The sequence below is a fragment of the Amphiura filiformis genome, chromosome 5 (genome assembly GCF_039555335.1).
Source record: "Amphiura filiformis chromosome 5, Afil_fr2py, whole genome shotgun sequence".
NCBI lineage: Eukaryota > Metazoa > Echinodermata > Ophiuroidea > Amphilepidida > Amphiuridae > Amphiura > Amphiura filiformis.
The window spans coordinates 13,410,217-13,432,759 of NC_092632.1; the positions used below are offsets into that span (position 1 = coordinate 13,410,217).

At 34.3% G+C, this 22,543-nt stretch overlaps 1 protein-coding gene across 4 annotated transcripts in view; it reads left to right on the forward strand.

Annotated features, from left to right (window-relative positions):
* Window positions 1–22,543, forward strand: part of LOC140152667 (disheveled-associated activator of morphogenesis 1-like) — a 94,100-nt gene that overhangs the window by 44,928 nt on the left and 26,629 nt on the right. For all 4 annotated transcript variants that reach the window (XM_072175116.1, XM_072175120.1, XM_072175118.1 and 1 more), the window contains 6 exons: window positions 7,213–7,281; window positions 11,610–11,698; window positions 14,249–14,384; window positions 16,769–16,966; window positions 20,209–20,319; window positions 22,123–22,226. In XM_072175116.1, coding sequence (XP_072031217.1) covers window positions 7,213–7,281; window positions 11,610–11,698; window positions 14,249–14,384; window positions 16,769–16,966; window positions 20,209–20,319; window positions 22,123–22,226 — 707 coding nt within the window. The remainder of the gene's footprint in view (window positions 1–7,212; window positions 7,282–11,609; window positions 11,699–14,248; window positions 14,385–16,768; window positions 16,967–20,208; window positions 20,320–22,122; window positions 22,227–22,543) is intronic.

The following is a 22,543-nucleotide window of genomic DNA, read 5'->3' on the forward strand; positions in this document are numbered from 1 at the left end:
ACATATAGTTAACATGAGCTATTATGTAAAACATGATTTAATTTAATAGAGTGTAAAGCAATATAATTGCCGGGTATAATTGGTTCCAACTCATTTACACGTTCATATTAAATGGGCCAGGCACTCCAGCAGGCAGGCCATGTTGTCCTAGGACAGGAAGGTGTATATGTCCAATAGGAAGTACAAGCATAGTAGTGATAGTCAGTCCTACAGACCCTGGTGTAGATTTCAGTGTCACCTGCATATCTTAATTCAGTGACCTGGATCAGAGACCTGCCTTGCATTTTAACACCTTCTTTACATAAGTCAATATTGTTTGTCAAAATGTATGTTCACAAAGTTGAAAAATTGTCACAAATACTACTAGGAATAACAGTATTCTGCATGCCTAGTTAAACTATGATGACCTAACTGACTTTATTTGAATTGAGAATAAGGATATTTGGGTAAAAAAATTGATGCATTAAAATTTTAAAAATAAACCCTGAATTAATTTGAAATGATATTTTAATCTGACATTCTTGTAAAATAAATGAAAACATACCTGATAACCATTGACCTAAATGACAGCCATATGTTTTCTTATGCGTATCTGAAGGAACAAAAAGATGAAATGAAATTGTTGGTATTTGAGTTCACACCCACATTTTAGGGTTAGGCATGGAAATGTGTGAAATTACAATAATACACAAAATAAAGGCTTTTTATATTAATGGGTGTAACCTTAAGACAGAAAGTTGTCCTTCATGAAGTATGGTGGGGTCCACTTTTTTAAATCAAGAGTTTGTAAGCTTCTGACACAGGACTTCATTATTTTGTACAAATTAAATAGGAATTGTATTTTGTAAGATTTGTGAAATTTATTACAAGCAAAATGTAGTCATTGCTATATGAGGACCAGGTGTAACCCAACTGTCAAGAAGAAAAATCTTGGCATTTAACCGGGCATTTAACACCTCAGAGTTCCATCACTTCCTTTCTGTTAACAAGTAATCATCACAAACATTAATTGAATTAATTATCTAGTATCATCACTACAGTCCTGACCTCGTCAGACAACAGTTATATTTTGGATATGCATGGATCAAAGTGACAAAATGTAACATTTTTTTGGTCTGGATGTTTTCATTTTCACCTGGATTATGATCCGAAATTATAAGTCATGACTTATGTCTCACTTCTTCTGCTCCAAACAGGCCAGAGATTAGTTTTTGTCAATCATCATTTTTGTTTTTGTATTGTTAAATAATAAGGCATTGAGAAATAAAAGCTGTGAAAAGGGATTTACATACCAAGGTATTGAATCTGCTAATAAATCTGCTTTCATTGAAGAGATTTAGGGGGAGAAAAAAGCTTTTGGATGAGGTCATTTTTTTCTTTTTTTTTTTTTTTTTTATGTAGCAAAATACATTCCAGTGTGCTAAGTGTTTTCAGTAGTAATTATTGATGCCTCTTTTGGCTAATTCATTTAGAGATTATACTTACTGATTAATATTGGTCAGTGGCATTATGAGCAGATGATTTTGTCAATAATAAGGAATTTAATAACATGAATAACACGTCACTCTGATGAGTAAGATTTGATCTTTCCTAGAGAAGTCCTTTTGAGAGGGCTGAGCTTTCAGAACTCTAGCGAGTGCCATCTTCACACTCTGATGTATTGTCATCATATTCATTGGATCTAGGACCACTAGTATTTTACTAGTAATGAAATGTTGAAAGAAACTAGAAACCTACACATAGTGCATTTCAATTTAGTTCTATAGTAATGTAATTAATTAATAGTTTGATAAAGCATTTAAAATGAAGGGGGAAATAAATACTGCAGAAAAATTTGTAATGGTACATGGAGGAAAGATCTTGGCCTCGGAAATTCAAGCATATATTGATATTTTCAACACATGTATGGACTTCTTTTTCATCAAATTTCACATTTTTGAAAATGAAAAGTACCCTCATATCAAGGAAAAGATCATATTTCTACCATAAGCTGAACTTGATTAATCTGAATTTTACAATGTATTCCGAAAGCAAATGCTGTATAGATGAAAGTGTTTGAAGATACTGAAAATATAAATTTCAAAGTTGACATTGAAAGCCACTTGGCCCACTTCTATATTGGGTACATGCTACAGTATTTGAAAATTAACGAAATCAAAACTATGCCTTCCTGGCGTCATCAGAGATGTCTTCACAAAATCACCACCAAACAATCAACAAATAATAGGTCAATTTTGATTACAATAATAGGCCTATCTATTATCATTATGTAAAAACATGTAACTCTGAAAGTGTTAATTGCTATGCTATCCTGAATGTCTACTGCTAGTGCTGTGCCATGTCAAATTTGACAGTCTCCCTCGCACTATATGAAAAGAACGAAGTAATGAAATTACAAACATACTTTAATTCTGTCTTCATTTTGATGTCAGATTTTGTCTTGATCAGATTACTTTCACGTTTGCCATTTTCACTTCAATAACACATCTTTGTATGTTTCCAAATTGCAAAACCAGAATTTTGATGAAATTTTAGGGTCTTCTGGTTTGGAAATAGCAGTTTTACTGATACCAATATGATGACCGTAGTAAGTTAGTTTGCAGAGTTAGCACTTCTTTCCCAATTCCACCCTACTTCCATCGTAAGTCAGTTAATTAATTAAGAAAAGGTGACGCGTACTAAGTAGAACAAAATCGAACAATGACAAAATTGGAATGTTTTCAAGAAACTCCCGCAATGCACAGCTAGCAACACCTTCAGTGTTCAGTCATTGTACTTCATGTGTTCAAGCTACAGGCGATTTTTGAGGTCAATTGTTGTTATCTATTTTGTGAAAGTTATTTCATGTGTGCAGAATACAAGGCCGATAGTTATCTGCAAATAGTATGCATATATGGAGTATGATTGCAGTGTGTATGAACTATGAAGTGAAATCATAAGCAGACTATTATTAGAAAAAATTGTATGTATAGAATGTGCAGGTGTACAAGTTAATTTTAGAAACATAGCACTTTGATGTTGAGAAAAACCCAACGTAATTGTTGGTTTTACCTTGTATCAGATAGAAGTCTATATGCCATAGTTATTCAGAGAATGCATTTGATTTTAATTGAGATGTTTGGCGAGCTGTACAGCTTGCTGACTAGGGCTATCTCTATCATTACAATGATCAGATAACGTGATGATTAGCGCTCCTATCATTCAAATATCCTGTGTTAGGCTTCATAATAGCTTAGTACTAAAAGCTGGGCCATAGCTTACGCTCATTAAGAAACAACGATCTGGTTTAGCAATTTGTGGTCTTGTAATTGTGTTTGGAATCAGGAAATGCTGCGAAATTGAGGAAATTGAAATTACATCATGACTTAGTTGACACAGATCAAGACAGGGCTATGGAACATTTAGAATCCATCTTAAGACCTTTGAAATTGAGGCTCTAAATTATTCAATAAAATAACTTTAATAGCCTAGATTAGATAGAGGGAATTTGTGCTAGCAATAAAGCAAACTTACTAATGTTTTATTTGAGTTCAAAATGTTAGTGCGTGCAGGAATTCATTTTATTCAATGTTTTAAAGAAGCTGAACATATATCCTTGCAACATTTTGGGTCAAATAAGGACATGATCTTGGGATTCATGGGAGCTGTATTGAACTATAATTTACATTTATACTTTAGGGGTTCTGACATTGTGTTGTGGTTTCAATTTTTCATCAGCTAGGTGTATTCTTTGTGGGCTGAGTTGCTTATTTATAACTTGCATCATAGACTGAGGCTCTTTGCTTGTATACATTTAGGAGGATACAAGATGGTGACTTAATGCATCCCCTAGGCTATGTTGGACTCTCATAGAGGTCATTACCACTGGGATATTCAAAGGTATCCAGTGTCAATGGGCAAAGATTTTATCTGCCTCACTTCAAAGTTGAAACATCAAGAAGTTCAAGTTTACTACATGTACACACTCTGTTTTTGCTGTACTTCTCATGTATTGCATTTGAAGGGATTAACCCACAGAAGATATCTTGCACTTCCCACAATGCATTTCTTCCTGTACTGATTCAGCGCCAACATGTATCGATAGTGACAAAAATAGTTCTAATAGAGCTCATCCAGATTTTGCAACTGAGGTATTTCTTGTCACTATGGATCCATGTTGCACTGAATGGCAAGTCAGTACAGGGAAGAAATGCATTCTGGGAAGTGTAAGATATCTTCAATGGGGTTTAATAACCTTACCTTTATTCAGTTGGCATATATTGTAACAGCCATTTGGTAGCAGATGCCTATATTGGAAGGGCATCCAACTTGTGATCCAAAAGGCTGTTTGTATCTGTGACAGATTTCTCTGGGCCAGTTTCTTTGATACTTCATATCACTATACTGTAGCTTGCAACAGCTTCTCACAGTATGGCCTATGTATGCATTTAACAAGTTAACACTATAAGTTTGCCTTGTCCCCTAGCTCCCTGAACACCAACCTCAAGATGCCCCTTCCTGCTCCCTTAAGCCAATTGTTGGTGGTAATCAGGCAGGGATATGCCGTGAGGATCAAGCTTTCTTTACTTGGAGAGTACTGGCGTCTGATCTGTAAATAAACACCAAGAGGCTTTCCTTTGCTGTCATCATGTAAGACCCTGTGTTGTCATGGTAATCCGCAAATATAGCCTCAAGCATAGACTTACCATTACCCTTGTCTACGAAGCTCTCCCGAACAATTAGAACCCTCTAGAAATGCTGTAGCTGTAAGTGTTTAAGGGCATTTGGAGGCCTAGTACCTTGGTTTTTTCCAAATTTCAAACTTTTTACATCAAAATTTGCATCCGATTTGGAAAACGTGATATTTTAGATCATGTAGGTGTTTTTTTGAGACTGATCATTTTTTAATTGGCTGACTGTAAGAATGTCATTTTAGTGCTCAATATTAACAAAGTATCTGCAACCTTCTTTAAATCAGCTGTTGGCTAATTTGATAGGTCTTGTGGTTCTTGAAGTGATGCACATCAGTAACAGAAAATGTGTGTCCTGCTTGAACCTCAATTTCTGCTATCTGCACATAGTCAAATTTTATTGTACCGAGGCTTTCTGGGTGTAGAGAAATGCTAGCAAACAACAAACGTTCTGACTATTCTGATTGTCTTTGAATAAATGAAGATCCAATTCAACATGCAGATACAGTCTCAGTTTCACCATATAACTATTAGGAGAAGATTATCAACCTTGAACCGATTTTAAAAGTACATGAAAGAGACATTTTCAAGTTTGTGTATTGTAAACAGATAACTTGACTAAAAGAAATATAAATGGTTAATGACATAGTACTGAAGAATAGTACATGGAAAGGTCTTGCACAGGTCATCAGTCTGGATTGGGGATAGAGAGGGATGCTTAACGAATTAATGAGCACTATCAAGTATCTAGTTTGTGTATCAACACAGTAATAAGATCCACCCAAATTGGACACAGATATATTTGACAACAAAACTCTCAGTTGGAATCTCTCACCCATTCACTAATTAGCATCTTATGTATTAAAAATTGCGATAAATAAGATGCATTCAACTTCAGATGACCCATACTTTGTTTGTTGATTCTCATTCTACTTCAAAATATCAAACTTTTGAACCTTATTAGCAGAATTAAGACTGAATTCTGTATTTTGTCAAATGCGGAATAGTTAATTTTTGACATTGCAGGTTTAATAAGTACATGTATGAAGCCTGTGGTATGAAGGCTGGTAAATAGTCTAATTGCTGAAAGGTGTGACCAATATCTGACCCTAACACCACCACTCTAGCAAGACATTCGCCACTTTGATCCATCATATCCATCTATAGGACCGACAGTTAGGAAGAAATATCCATTGACTTGGTTTCGTTTACTTTCTTCTTGTTCTTTATACACCTCCTAGTATATTATGATATAGAAAAGTTGTATCGATGTGAGCTACTAGTGTCAATCATATCCAGTTGCGATGTAAAGTGCTGTAAATGCACAATAGTCCTAACAACTTAATGGTATAAGGTTATTCAAGCTATACTTAGCTTCAGTTAATGATCGGCTTTATATTTCTGCCTCGTAGGTGTTCTTTTCTTGTACACTCAATGATTAGTGACTTGAAGACATTGACCTGCAGTTGGCTATAGGTCAAAACGGATCCAGGCTAGTTGTCAAACGCATTTGTTGAGGTTCCATTAGAGTGTTGTGCCTTACAGGAATATGAAGAATAAAGTCAATGAAATCAATTGTTGTTATACTTTCATATGAGTAAGAAAGTTATGTTTAAAGGTCTTGAAGGCTGTGTGTTATACTTATTTTTTTATAAGTTAATGTGAAGAATGATAATTTTGAGCTGGGAGGCTATGAATGAACTTTCATACTCTCTGAATGAATGCAGGGGCAATCATCAGAACTTTGTAAACATCAAATAAATCCTCAAAACAAAAAGCACATTTTAGTGCAAAGTAAAAGGTGCGTTGGCATATTTTCTATAAAAGGGTGCTCATTTTGAATAGACCTGTGGCTGTATGAGGATTGAGCATTTTGCTAAAGTGAAAAAATTATTGTAATTTGATGTTTGCTTGAGTGATGTACCTGTAATTTTGTTTAAATGGTTCTGAGATTAAGGTTCTAAAAGATGCACATATACTGGCATCAGTGTAAAGTGTAAGAAATTTAAAATAATATAGGTTTTACTACTTCTAGCCAAACAAAATAATTATTAGATCTAGGACTCTGAATAGTTCCATGCATATTGCCATGAGATTACTATATCTGACATATTGGATTGTCACTGATGGAGTCCAAAATAGTGATTATTCAGAATACTTTGGCTAAGGTCCATCAAGGAATAATTGGTGTATTCTAGAATTTAAAGTGTTGTGCATGGAGTTGTGGAGATTTTTTCACCTTTATGGCAACACAACACAGGTTCTCACATCTATGTCAATGATCCAAAATGATAAGCCTATCTGAGTTTGTAACTAGAAACACATTTGTAACTAGAAACACATTTCGAGGGTTGAGAGGCAGAAAGCCTTATAACTCACAATGAAAACCATTGGCTTTCTCAACCCTCAATTTGTATTGTATGATGTACAGTGTTATGTTGAAAGATTAATAAAGTGTATTTTGGCAGTTTGGAGAGTTTTGTTTATATTTGTTTATATCATTGTTAACCTTTGACTCCACTTTTGTCTTATGATTATACAGGAACAAGAAGATCCCAACTCACTGGCTTGGCCTGTCTACTATCTGGACAAGATGAAAGTTGTTATGGAAGTAAGTCATGTTGTCATGGTGACCAGCAATGTAAAAGAATGTATGCAATCCTCAGAATGTGGTTCAAATAATGGATTGATTATTCACAAATGTCACCTATTGCAGGTATACCAGTTGTTATAGGACCAAACATGCTCATTTGTTGGGACGAAGTTCTTTAACCCCAATATGCATGTACAGTGACAGAATGACCATAAATGTCTTGGGTACAAAAACTCATGCTCCACAACGCAGGTCAAATTATCATAAGCAATGATTGGTAAATGGGTTTTTTTGAAACTCGGCCATTGCAATGATACCATTGGCTCATAGTGGGTGTGTTGCACTCTCACGGTGTTAAATGGACTTGCAGTTTCACACGCTACAACTAGGAATCATAACAAGAATTGTTTTTAAAAATAACAGTCTTGATCAAGGACTAACATGTTGAATCCCACACATGCATGTGTAAGTGGGCAGCGAGCGAAGTAATCTGGACAAAAATGAGGTCAATCTGGATGAGCAAGGCATTAACTTAACTGCCTTTATAGTCTTCCTTAGGTTAAGCTTAAAACTAAAACACAGCATGATTCATACACTCAAAAGATTTTATAACATAAATTGATCTGAATCTTGCTACCGTGGTTCATATTTGAAGAGTTTGTAGCTATGATTCAGTAAATGGACTGAAGTACTTAACTGTGTTTGATGAAGCAAGTGTGATCTTCCACACATACGATTCAATGATAGCCAGTATGCACTTAACATGCAAACTCACATCTGCTCGTTCTTCCGTCCAAGTATTACATGGTTTGCTAGTTAGTACTCCCTTGGCTTTATGAGTAGAGGGGTTATTGCACTGTTTAATTGTGTGCTGCTTTTTTAAATGGGACAAAGATAAATGGGGACTTTAAACATGGGAACGAAAACAAGTGCACACAATGTGCGAGGATTCTATATCACTGAGACCTGCTGTTAAATGTATGCTATTGTCAAACATGCTTTTTGTAGAAACCCCAAGTGAGGTAAAATGAGGAAACAACATTTTGCCCTACTATGCATCCCATGGCGTTTGTCAGATGAAAGCTAATAGTGCAAAATGGCGAAGTGATACTATTGTTAGTTTCGGTCAATTACTTGCAAGAAAAGAAAGTCTTTTGTTCACATTTTTAACACCAGAAATTAACCACAACATAAGGGTCCCACATGAATCATGTTTTCCAGGGTATGACTTTCATGCTAATTAGAAATGTTGCCAACCTACATATCACATTTTAAATGCTGCCTAGCCTTGTACGTGTGTGATGGATGTAACCACTGCCTCATGATGCTACCACCGGCATGCTTACGGCAAAAGGGTTTATCTGAGACCACTACTATAACATTGCATTTTCCTGTGGCATGGTCCACATAACTTAGATCTGCTATCTGTCATTACATACAAAATGGATATATCCCTGATAGAAAATTATGAAGAAAAAAAAAGTGTGGTTTGTCTTGGTGCATTTGTGTGTGGTATTGAGCATAAAAATTGAAAGAAAGTAACTTCAAGTATGATCTCCATTAGATACTTCTTTTTGTGTATATAATATTCAGAGAATAAATTAGACCTAAATAAGGGTACAGGAAAGTATGTTGTTACAATAGTGTATATAATGATAGTCCCTTTTGCCCTATTAAAAATTACCCATGTTGAGATCGATGTTAACAGACTGTGCCTAGTGGCAATAATGTGTTGACACATAGAGGATAAGAGATTGCTAGCATGAGTCATGACTTCATCTTCCCCCATCCTCCTCTAGTCACGATTGCTTATGTTCACTGGGGGTAAACCATTATTGTACCGAGATCTTGACAAGTAGAGAAGGGTCATATTTAGTTCAATTCAAAAATTGTGAGTAAAGTGTATGGATAAAGTATTATTCTAACGCTGTAGATGGTGCATATTGCCATGGAGTGAATAACGAGGAGTTCTTCATGGTTGCGTAAAACAGTTCAAATTTTTTCAAAAATTGATTTAACACTAGAAATAAAGTGACTCAATTTATTAAAAGAGGAATTTGTTATCTCTGTTTAGAAAGGGCATCTAGTATGAAATGCTTTTTCATTTTATCATGAGTTGTGGGTGATTTAAATGCATAGCCTAGAGTTGGTGCTAAAAAGTTGTATGCTGAACTAAATTTGGCTCAATGCACATGGTATAAATAAATTACAGAATGTCTTAAATTTTCTTTTATTTCCCATTCAAATCTGGAGGAGTACTACCAATATTAAATCATTTATTTGAACCTGGTATTCATTCAAATGTGATTAACAGAATGACCTTTGTCAAATTCTGTAATTATCTGCCAATTTACTACATGTAGGTGTATCACCCACATCTTAACACAGCCTGCTATCAATATCATTTAAGACGGTATCCTGGGCAACTCAACTCCTAATGTATCCATCTAAACAGGTAGATCCTTAAAGGGCAGAGTAATTGGGAGAGAACATGGCTTTTCCCAACTGAAATTTATTTATATCCAAAGTATATAAAATTAAGGAAGGACTACTTAATGTCAGATTTAGACAAAAAAATTCAGTTTTATGAAAGAAATCACACAAATTTATACACTAGGTTTTGGAATACATATTAGTTATGAAGAAGTGAAAACTTAGGATTGTGCAAATGTTTTGAATGTTGGTTTAACTTGGTGGATATTTTCATGTTTCAAGTTGGAAAAAAATTGTAGAGCATACGCTTTGGTTCTCTCTTTTTTTTGGGGGGGTATAAATTTAGGGTCAATTCCAAATATCCCAGGTGCGCATCCCCACCTAAACCAAAACTAAGGACCCTCCCCCATGCCATAAGAATGGAAGTGATGGATTATACAGTCATAGTGCCAATAGCAAATCAAGGCAAAGTAGGTTAGGCTACAGTTTGAATCATTTCAAAGGTTTCTTATTTGTAACCAAAAAATGAGGGAAATTATCAATTATTGGAGTGGATGAATATCAATCACTGACTAAGTGTATAAATGGGAACAGATTTTGTTATCTAAATTTAAACAAATTATTCTTAGCTTGCATCATGCTGCGCTATCACTTTATAATGAAACAGGTCTTCATAAAAGTAGGCCGGGCTGTAAATTTGTTAATTTCAAATAAAAATCAAATAAATCTCAACCAACTGTTGTCCTATTCACCATGCTAGCCCATCACTTTAGAACTGAAGCGTTATACATCTTTAAATTAACAAGCTATCTATTTGCAGGAAGCACCTGACCTAATAACATCATGGAAGTAGGTTATAGGGCAATGGTGTGTGTTGCTACATGGAACTTGCACAACATCAAATGATCATCTATAGATAGCTGCAATCACTAGGAGCAAATATTGTCTCATTTCCCATGGCAAAGTTCATGAACATCTGTCAAAAATGATACCTTAAATTTCACTTTAAGGTGTGGAGTATGAGTTGTTGTACCTATCACATTCAAAGGTCATTCTATTAACACACAAGCATATTGGGGTTAAAGAACGTTGTCCTTACAGGTGAGCATGCTTGAGATCCTAGAGAATGCTATCCAGATGAAAATCTTTAAAGGGAGTGAATTTCATCAGCACCGCTACATTTCCCATGGTAGTTGCGGAAAAGGAGCAAGATGACTCACTAAAGTGATAAATTATTTGCTCTCAATTTTTTGAAGCCTTTTGAATGAGTTTGATTACGTGTGTGAAATAAATTTGACATGAAACTAGGATTATCAGTACATTCAAAATAAATTATGTCATAATGTAAATTTATGAGATTAGATTCTCTTCCGATCTGGTACCAAAAAAATCTAGTGCAGGATATGAAAACTAATGACTAGAGAAAATTCTAATCAAAAAAGTTATGAATCTGTAATTCAAAGCTGATCAAACTATCACATTTAGTACTGCATGACAGAAATTTTCAAAACCAATTTAGGCATAAATGAACTTTATGAATTTTTTATTGGTAATAGAAATAATCAGCTTTCATAATATTTAAAGTGGCACTGAACGGATCATCAATTCTGTCTGTCAATTATCATTTTTTGGGGTAAAAAATGCAGTGTTATGGTATAACACGTTGCTTGAAAGTGAGACTTTTTAATTATGTATCTCAAATATATCAATCGCAAGTTAATAGATTGGCAGTTTTTGCAATATGAATTGTAATATTTTCACATGTATATAATTTATGCCATCTTATATAAATTGAACACTGGAGAATCACATGATATGAGATGATTTCAATCTGTTTATATAATGTGTAATATATTTTCACAAAGCATTTAATATCACCAATCTATTTTCTTCCACCTTTTTCTCAACTGAAGGATATAATCACACCAACCGAAGAGGAGATAGAAAACAGAACCAAATTAGTCGACAGTCTCAAGACAGCCCTCAGAACACAACCAATGAGGTAGGCAAATTATGCAGAGACAAGTAGAGCACCAAAAAAAAGGTGCAGTTAAAATCAAATTAGCATAGTCTGTGACTGATTTATAAGATATAAATTTGAACGAGGAAGAAAAATAGCAGACAACAGTGCTTTTGAATTGACACCATTGCTTTAAGAGGCAGAGATTCAAATTGGTGAATAGAGGTGCAGAGACAGATAAAATAGCATCATTTGCACCCTGGATAATGTGGATATGTACTCAAGTTTGGTTTGGGCTGGTAGGTGCTCAAGAGAACCAAAGAAGTGGACAACTTTTTCAAAAAATCTTGGCGTACCTAAATCCCAAATTTTTTGTCAAAGTTAAAACAAATTTGCACAGATTTGAATATTTTGGCTACAGTGGGCTATTTGGCGGTATATCCGTATTAAAAATCAAAAGGTGTCATTGCTATACCAAATGTTGAAAAATAGGACCCTAGTCTGCGGCACATCCCGTATGGTCATTTGTACTACTCCAGGTCTGCAACTGATTTAGATGTGATAAATTGGGAATGGGATATAATATTTATAAACGACACGAGCTATGCAAGGATAAACAAGGATAGCCTATTAGGTAATGGCACCAACAATTCTGCTTTTGATTTGACAATACGCAGTGCTTAAAATAAATTGGTGTTACAAGGTGCAGCAACCATAAGAATAGTGTCGTCTGTACCTGATTTAGAAGTGATAAATTTGGAACAGGATTTGCAATAAAGCAGACGACAGATATTGAATTGACAAGAATGTTGCCTAACAAAGGGTGCGAGACGTAAAGGACGCCTACACCCTTCCCTTTCATATTTAATATGCCACTAAACTACTCTAAGTGATGAGGTGATCTGACAGTAAATTGCAATCCTTAGGTGGTGAATACAAAACAGGTTCTAAATATATTTTCTAAATAATTTTGACAATTATACATGTATAAAGCATCCAAACAAAATGCTTGCCTACACTTATATTATTATTTGCCACATCATATTGCCCCACTTTCTGTATACATATTACCCAGTTTAAGGTTACACCTTTTCTTGCCTTTAACCATGTAACTGAACACTGCACGTCTACACATATATTTCACTGTAGCTCTAAAGCTTAGCTGAATACATCTAGTTGAGCATGTCAAGACACAGCATCCCATGCCCAAGATTAACACTGAGAACTGAACAAAAATTGCATTTGAGGGCGTAAAAGACAAAAATCCACTTTTTTCTTTTCAAATTTAGTTAGGATATGAGAAACATTTGCAGCCAACAGACAGATGCATCAATGCAAAAATTTTAAGTATTTAAACATTTTATTTATTTCTTGTCGTGCAAACATTGGATTACTTTAATTGTGAAATGGAGCATTGTATTGACTGCAAATTGGAAAAAATACATTATATCCCGGAACTTCATTGTACATTAATGTTGGCTACTTCTATACATAATAATAATATATTGTTGCTTGGATAAATAATATTTTCAGGAAAATAGGTTAATAAATTATCACTGGGACAATATTGCAACAACAAAAAAAAAGTCAAATTGTTGTGAGCAAGTCATATAAATTGGGTCAGGAATTTAAATTGCAGACATAAAATGATGCTGTGCAACTAACTCTTTTGCAAACTGAATAAACAGGTGCATTTGTGAAACATACCTAAATGTGGCATTGACACAATGAAAGATAAGCCTATGAAGAGTTAGCTGAAATGAAAGTTGAGAAAACAACAGAAGTCAGTTATTTTTAGTTGTGGGGTCCCATACATGTATACTACAGTCTTACTGACACTCATGTAATGCTTGCACAAATCTAAAGCTTTGGTCTTCCATTAGGTAGCATGTTGTGCAAATCTATGATGGATATCAATCAGGATATTTCAAGAATGATTGGAATTATTTGTGCTTACTGATATGAGAGAGCTAATTCTGAACAATTAATCTGGTTGCATATGATATGTGGTGCTTGTACAGGTAGACTGGAAATAGAAGTGCATATTAGATTATAAACATAGGCTAACACGCCCCAATAAAAGCGCTAGAAAGATGAATCAAATTACAAATTAGTTGCTATATTTCCCATGTGAGTAATATAACTGGGTGCGTCATAATTATCAAAACAATAGCCCCTTTCATAGAAAACATCTGAAAATCATACTTTGAATTTGATGAGCAAGTTTTAATATAGATAAATAACATACTATGAGAATCAAAAAGGTCCCCTCTGTAGGTCTTTACGAACCCTAACTGTGTATGTCACAGTGTTTTATGCACTTCATCAGTTTTTTATTATGTATTATATTACACGGAAGGGGATGGAGGAGGTGGAACAAGTTAGCACTGAATCCTCAAGTCATATTTTCAGATGACAGATAGATATTTTGTATCTAAGCGGTTTATATCAAGCAACACTGCTAATAGATTCACCAGGTTAGCAGATGCATTGGTATAACATACAAAACCAGTACTTCAGTTTTCTTTGTGTGTGTCAAAAAAGCATTTTCAGAGTTTCTTGATTGATCATCTTTATTGTTCTGCCTTGCAGGTTTGTGATTCGATTCTTAGATCTCGATGGCTTATCCGTTTTACTGGACTTTCTGGAGCGGATGGACTATGAAACAATGGAGAGTCCCATCCATACAGCATGTATAGGATGCATCAAGGCGCTTATGAATAACTCGGTAAGTAAACTTTAGCCAGAAGCAACAGATGGTTAGCCTTGGATCCTATCCAAGACCCGCCCAACATTGGTAACATCAAGGTGCTCCACAGAGAAAAGGAATTATGCATTGATAAGGTCAATGCACTCTAGTAGTCAAATTGAGAATTTTGTCTTATAAGTGACTTAGTGGATGATTTTGTGATTTGTCATACAGGTGTTTATGGGCACCGCTCATGTTATGTATGTGATAATATCAAAAGAATTAAGCTATTTGTCAAACAAAAATCTGTCAAATTATAACATAAATTGTTGAGAATAACACAATGCAGCAGGTTTGATTCAGATTTCACCATATTTAAATTATTTTCAGCGTAGTATGACTAAATTTGTGTTTAATTCACAGCACATATATTTATTTCCCCTTCTACAAAATATATCCATTTAAAAGATAAATAGGTTGGTCACTGGATAATATAAACCCTTATGTTATTACACCTACATGTTCTTTGCGTAATTGATGCGATTCTTGTTGACGACAATGCACAAAACATCTGCTCATGTATTACCTCAAAGAATCATTTAATACTTGACCTTTCTGATTCTGAATGTTTGATAAGATCTTTCATTTCGAATGACATCCACTCAATTAGATTATATCTCCTGCTCTGGGTGATTCTGACAAAAAAAGATGCAATAGATACGATGTGTGTGTTCAAAAGAAAACATTGATTCGTTTATCCAATAAATAAACCTAAGCGGGGATTAGGTACATGTGTGTATCAGAAAGTAGACCTATATATTTTGGTTATGAGCTGATCACTTTATTGCATTATGCATTAAATAATATCATATCACCAAACTTAGTATATTAGCATTTAGGGTGTATTATTAGCCATCAAATTCAATTTCAAATTTTAATTGTTTTCTAAATTTCAATTTAATTGAATTGAATTTTAATCAAGAGCTTAAAACTCTTGTCTACACCAAAGAGATTTCATGATTAGTTATTATCAATTTAATCAATTTCAGTATAAACAAATATATGAAAAATTCGAATCATGATAATGAGAGGTTCCATCATTTTCAAGTGGTGGATAACAGAAATCAGTAGACATGGGAACAGGTAGGGAGCTAGGACTGATCCCTGGGGCAAGGGTGGTGCTTTTGCAAAGGTTTTGAGTCAAGAATAATGAGAAATCATATTGTAAAATGATTTTGACACCAAATTCTGTTTAGCAAATTGTGTACACATTATGTATGTTTCCAAAGTGAATCGGGTTTGTCTTTTGGTGTTAAGAATAACTTGATTTACTAAACTCTCAGATTTGTGAATATACTGGTACCCTTAGGGGCCATCCATAATTATCGCCATTTTCACTTACGCACAAAGTGTGCATAACTTTTTACCCCCCTCAAGTTATGCACAAATAAAATGGCGAAAAATTTGCCATGAGTAGGGGCCTACTACTGATCCAAATACATTGTGGATACGGTACGGGCGTATATGATGCAACTTTGGTGCAGGAGTACCCACTAGCCTCAGCCCATATAAATCAAAATTAAACTGTAGGAATGGTCTTGCAACTTTATTTTCTTTCCCCATATTAGATTAATATTAACTTTCGGATAAAGTTCAAAACGAAAATGGCATGCATGTCAGTTCTTTCTTGGTCTAAAAGACTTCCACATAATAAAACATAAAAATAATATTACTTCAAACAAAATATCCGAAATCAAGGTGTGCATCCTAGCTTCCTTGCATCACAAACAACAAAATTTTGGTTGGGTGAGTCGAGTATCAGAAAACTTACCCAGAATTTAAACCGTGTTTGTGAAATAGAGACTTGAATTTACTATTTCAACTTTTAGGAATTTTCTGTTGAAAATTAAGGTAAGATGCTGTATAGAGTGCCATAATAAAGTTTTGCATTCAGCAAAAGGTATATAATAGGACCGCTGTGCATAATAGACTCGAACTTAATAAAACTAATATTAGAGATAAAATCACTATTGGTATAGCATTTGTTAAACAATTTCATTAAAATATTCTTAGGTTATTAAGCTATGAATAAAATGTTGGGAAAATATCATTATTTTACACTTTTATTTATTTTTATTGCTCGAACAAAACGCCATTTTTCTTATGCACACATGCCCAAAATTTTTACCCCCTCCCCCCCTCTTACGCACATTTTGTGCATAACTTAAAATGGTGAAAATTATGGACGGCCCCTTACCTTCTTCTTGTCATTACCACTTTGCTGAGCAAGCCAGTTTAAAAGCCCCTTTACCATTTTCTTTGACATGTTATAAATCCACAATATTCCAAGATAAAATATGAATGTACACACCTGTATTCATCTAATCTAATTTTGTTTTACTCTTTATTTATTTCCTCCACAGCTTGGAAGAGCGAATGTACTAGCCCACCCTACAGCCATCAACACAATAGCACAAAGTCTTAGCACAGAGAATGTGAAAACAAAAATAGCAGTGCTAGAAATCTTAGGTGGTGTGTGCCTTGTGCCTGGAGGACACAAAAAAGTTCTGGACAGTATGTGTCACTACCAAAATTATTCCTCAGAAAGGACGAGATTTCAGGTAAATTAACTTTCTAGAAACACTACGGCAGTGCTATACTTTGTTAAAGTAAATTTATACTTCATCGCTGAGCAGAGAGCAATTGGTAATTGACCAGTGAGATTGCACAGTTTTCTAATTGCAACAAAAAGTGCTCTACCTCATTAAAATTAATTGCTCATCCCTCAGCAATGGAGTATAAATTCAGCTTCATTCTGTAGTTATGTGCATCTCAAACTGAATTTACACTCCGGTTGCTAGCGATGAAAGATTGATTCGACCAATAAGGTGGACTGTTCTATCCAAAGCAACATTTAATGATCCAGCTCATTGGCTAAAATGGTCAATTGCTTAATCATTGGTGACTAGAGTATAAATTCAGTTTCAGACAGAGACTTTGAAAACACGTTTATGTCTCTTAAGACAAGGCAAGGTATATATAATGCAACTAGGTTTACACTACAGCACAACAACATGCAGTAATGAGACTCTATAGGGAGAAGTGATTTGTTTAGGATGAAAGTAATTTTGTGCAACCAAACACTCGGAGGCATGAAAGTAATCTAGTGCAGCCAAATACTCTAAGAACATTATAAGTAAAGAAATGGACTAGTTAACAGGGAACAGACTAAACAAAAAACAAATGTGTCCCAATTGAATCCATAGAGTTTATATGAAATGGGTATGCATGTTTACCTTCAATTCAGAAATCAACAATTAATGAATAATTGATTTGCATGCACAAAAAAGCAAGATATTGTTAAATATGAGGAAGTTCCTACAGGTTTGCATTTGACCTTCTTTCCATATCTGAATAGGTTCAGTTTAGACAATGCCAAAAAATGGAAAGAAGATGAAAAGGGTAATAATATCTCCAATTCATTAATTTTCATTTCAGGTTACTAGAATCAAACTAGGAAAATAATAAAGCCAACTAAAAACGCAGTTTAGACCCCAGTTAGGAAGAAGAACTTTAATATGTACAGAAGCACTGTTTGTGCATGGTGTTACAAATAAGGTGAAAGAAATTGTTTTAGCACGCTAAAAAGACTATATTCTCATAAATTTAAACTTTCTGCTAGAAACAAAATTTGGATAAAATGAATGCAATGTTTTAAAATCTCATGCACTTTGTTCCATGATTTTGTTTTTGAAAGATTGAACCTCTTCAATCCACAAAATTTAAGCAGGAATGAAAATAGGTTGTTTTATATTACAAAGTGCACAAGTTTTTGTAAAAACTGCTAATAATAATATCTCGAATTCATCGATTTGACTAGGATCAAACTAGCAAAATAAAAAGGCAGTTTTAAAGCCCAGTTTTGAACAATAATACAGAAGCACTATTTGGATGAATGTTGTTTATTATAAAGTGCACTTGTAATAGATAGATATTGTCTGAGCTAAAGTTTCAGTCTGAAACACCTTCCAAGTTGTGTTAAATATCACATTGATATGATTACGCCCAAGGATACAGTCTAGTATATCAGGCTTGTTCATCTATGGAGAATACTCTCTGAAGTTAACTCTTGCTGGAGCAACACAATATGTGTGTCTGCAAATATAGTAGCAAAAAAAATTAAATTCCCTGTTAAAATGGGGACTAAATATCAGAACTTATATAATGAAGGTGGGGAACAAACTACTACATCATTTGCTTGTAGAGGAGAAGTCTTTAATTAGTGTTAATAACTCATCCTCTAATGACACAGCTTAAAACAGATACATACATGAGCATGTACATGAATATGCATGTGTAAACTTTAAATTATGCATAAGTGACAACTATCATGTATCCATCTGAGGCACAGAGGCACTCCTCCAAGCAGTATAATATCAGATCTTGATAATTATAAGTCATGCTTGCTTAGGGATAGTTGTCTCAAGTAGTTCAACTGCCATCAAAACAACTTTCATTGAAAGTGATCCTGCATATCCTTTGAAGCACTTTGCAGTATAAATACATAAGTGATAACTAATAACTATCCATTGAGGCACTCCAAGTAGTTATGACTGTCAGATATAGATAATTATGGTTAAGAATGCAAGCTTGTAAGAAGGCATGTGTAAGTGCAAAGGGTGTTTGTTGTAAGTAGTTCATCTACCAACACAACAGGTATACATGTATATAAAGTAGTATTAATAATATATTAGTGATAGGTAGGCTAAGCCTGTGAGGTGTCCCTTCAAGGTGTGCTGAATGTCAAATCCTGGATAATAAAGGCCAAGGATAAAAGCTTATGTTAGGCTTCCCTGTATGGATAATAGTTCAACTATTTAGTTTATCACATGATTGAACAACCCAACAAGAACACATACAAGTGATGTGATTCCAGTGAGGAACTCGGATCTTAAATAATTAAGGCCAAGGATGTTTGGGGTATGTTTAGTGTGTAAGGGGAATGGTCTCAATTAGTGATGGCTCAGCTGTTTGTCCATTCCAGCTTGAGGCCTATACACCTGTTGGTAGGTATTACATCCCAGGGTTATTGCAAATAGTCATGACTTATTTAGCAATCCATCATGGTTGGTTACAATCAGGAAACCAAGAAGATTCTGACAAGAACAGTACATGTGGAAATAATTAAAGAATGACCAAGTAAATTGTTATGACTATAAAAAAAAGTGCACTTTGTGTAGAATATTAAAGATAAAAACAAAATGAGACAAATTTTAACTTTCATTTATTTTACTGTCCCTTTAGCAGATTGGTTTTGTACCATACTTATATTTTCTACAATTTAAGATTAAGGTATTAAATACAGTTCAACCTCTTCTACACATCTCTTTTATACATATATATCTATAATCCGCCTGAATAATTTTCTGTTGTCTACAACACAGTTTAGAGTATAGTATGTTTGCTGTTATAAGTCCTTATTCAGTACATTCGTAATTCTGAATTACATTTAATGTAGAAAGAATTACACATAAGGCGGCGGAAAAAACATGTTCTACGGGCGGATGGACCTTGCAAGTAGGGTCAGTCAGTCGGTCAGGCATTTTTTATTTTTTTTATAATTTTCTTAATTTGGATTTAAAATTCTGCAGTGTTATGTTCAGTTCCATCCTGACTAGATAAACAAGGCTGGACTGGATGCAAATTTCCAAACCACATGAATTTAAGATGTAGAACTCCAAATTGCTCCTTTAAAAATAAAACATTTGGTACATTCTTGCTAAATAATTAACTATAATTGCTATCTATTTGAGAGTATACATGTTTTGATTAAAATGCATTTTATTTATTTCTGATTTTACAGAGGCTAGTCCATGATTTGGACAGAAGTACGGGGAGATATCGTGAAGAAGTGAACCTCAAAACAGCTGTTATGTCTTTCATTAATGCCGTTATAAAATATGGAGCAGGAGAGGTAAGAAAAGTAGCTATTTTACTAAGAATGCTGTACAAAACAAGTGATTTTTTGCAGAAATGTGTTCTTTCTTCAGATATGTTGTTGTGCACTTGGAATAAACAAAGGTTTGTGATAACAATTTTAGTGAGTACAAGAAACTTGTTCCTGAGATATGCACTTGCTGATTTGTACAACATAATTAACATCCATCTGAAGAATAACTGATTTATGATAAAAACATTTTGATGACACACCCTCTGGTTTCAACAGAAACTTTCAGGAAATGTTATAGATGGCACCTGTTTCTGATATAGTTTTAGAATTTACAGTTTGAAATGTGGTGAGAAAGAAATTAGCAGAATTCTAAGCACCATCCGTTTGTTCATTGGTGTTGGTGCATCCACCATTTTATCATGTTAATTAAATACTTTGTTTCATCCTGAGTTTGGTAGTTACGTCTGTGCTTTTGCTGATAAAATGCCTGTGAATACGCAGGTTAGGTTGATGTGTGATTTGGTACGGGGACCAGCCAAATATGCATCTATGTACCATACTTGAGTTGAAATAAAGTATAGATTAGTTGAGGTGAGATGAGTAGTAAAAATAATCATGAAAATTCAACAATTTTAGTTCATTTTTGCTCAGTTGTTTGTATACAAATCTCACAAAGAAGTTTGAAGGGGAAAAAATCTGTAAAAAGTGCCTATAGGGTAAAAAGTACCACCCACCCATTTGTAATTAGGTGATATCATCTGTCCTTATTGTTATCTATTTTCAGTCATACTATCAGGAAACAAAGTCATTACATTTCTTTTGGATATGAAAATATTTCCTCTTCCGTCATTCAAAAGGAAATTGACAATTAAGAACGTTATCTGTCCTCAGAAAAGTTGAATGGGCAAGTTTAGCAGATGCATCATAATCGTCATACACTATATACCCACCCACCCACCCACTGACCCTACGTGTATGTGCGTATTAACTATGTGATTATATAATTAATAATCATGATTATATATAAAATGATTGTAAACAAGTTGATATGACAGTTGTGTATTAGAAGGGATTATAAGCTGGATGTCATTTGTGAAGTGCCTTAAGGAATATGCGTTCAATTGTTGAGGCACTACATGTATGTCACTTTCTATTTATGTTTGGAAGAATGTTCATTTCTAATGATTCGGGGTTGTTTTGGATTATGAAAACATAGCTACTGTCAAAACAAAAACAAACAGTGGGAAACCTGTTTGTTCTCATCATAATTGTTAGCTTCACAGTGCTTGATTTTGTATAGTTCTTCATTTGCAGGTGTAGTCAGAGATGTAATTTCTCTTGAAATATCCTGATTTCATGAAATTTTGCTTGGTTTATTCTGTAAAGAAAATGTACAGGATCTTATGGTATTTCAGGATTCTTTGATAACACAGACTGTCATTATGTTGCTTTGTAGTCCCACATTTGTGCTTCTAAGTGTAATTATAATCTATTCCTGTAAACTTTTGATGAGAGTGTATTTGAAACACACTTGTCTCTGATTGGCTGCTCTTTGATTTATGATGAGCTTTGGGCCGTATTCATTGTTAGCTCCGAATTTGCAACAATGCAGTAGTATATGTCTACGCGCTCGTCTAAGGCTTACAGCAAAATATTATAAATGTTATTCTTGTTTTCAAATATTAAATGGACAGAGTTCACTGCAGCACATTATTTCATCCAAAAGGTGCATGTCTTACTTGTCCATTTAATTGTTGAGTACAATAGCACACAGTATACATGTTACAATGTATTGAATTTTTTCTTGCCATTCATTCCATCTTACAGGATAATTTAGAATTCAGAATCCACCTGAGATACGAGTTCCTTATGTTAGGAATCCAACCAGTTATCGACAAGATGCGCAGCTTAGAAAATGCAACTCTAGATAGGTATGTATCAATTCTTAAATCCTTTGTACGTGGGTATCATCTTGCCATTCAGGTATTTTCAAATAATAAGATTTTCCCACTATACAGAGGCCTGAACCAAGTTATGTAATGTATAAATTCCAGATCCAACCATTTTCATCCATAAAAAGGGGAAAAGGTACGGAAGATTCTTGAATTCCAAACCAAATTGTTTATTTCTAGGCCAAGTTGTTCAAATGTCAACTGGATTTTATAAATCTTACTATTTTCAACTTGAATTTAACATAAAATGAATAGACATTAACATCTGGATTAAGCAAGGTGCAACTGTAATTTGA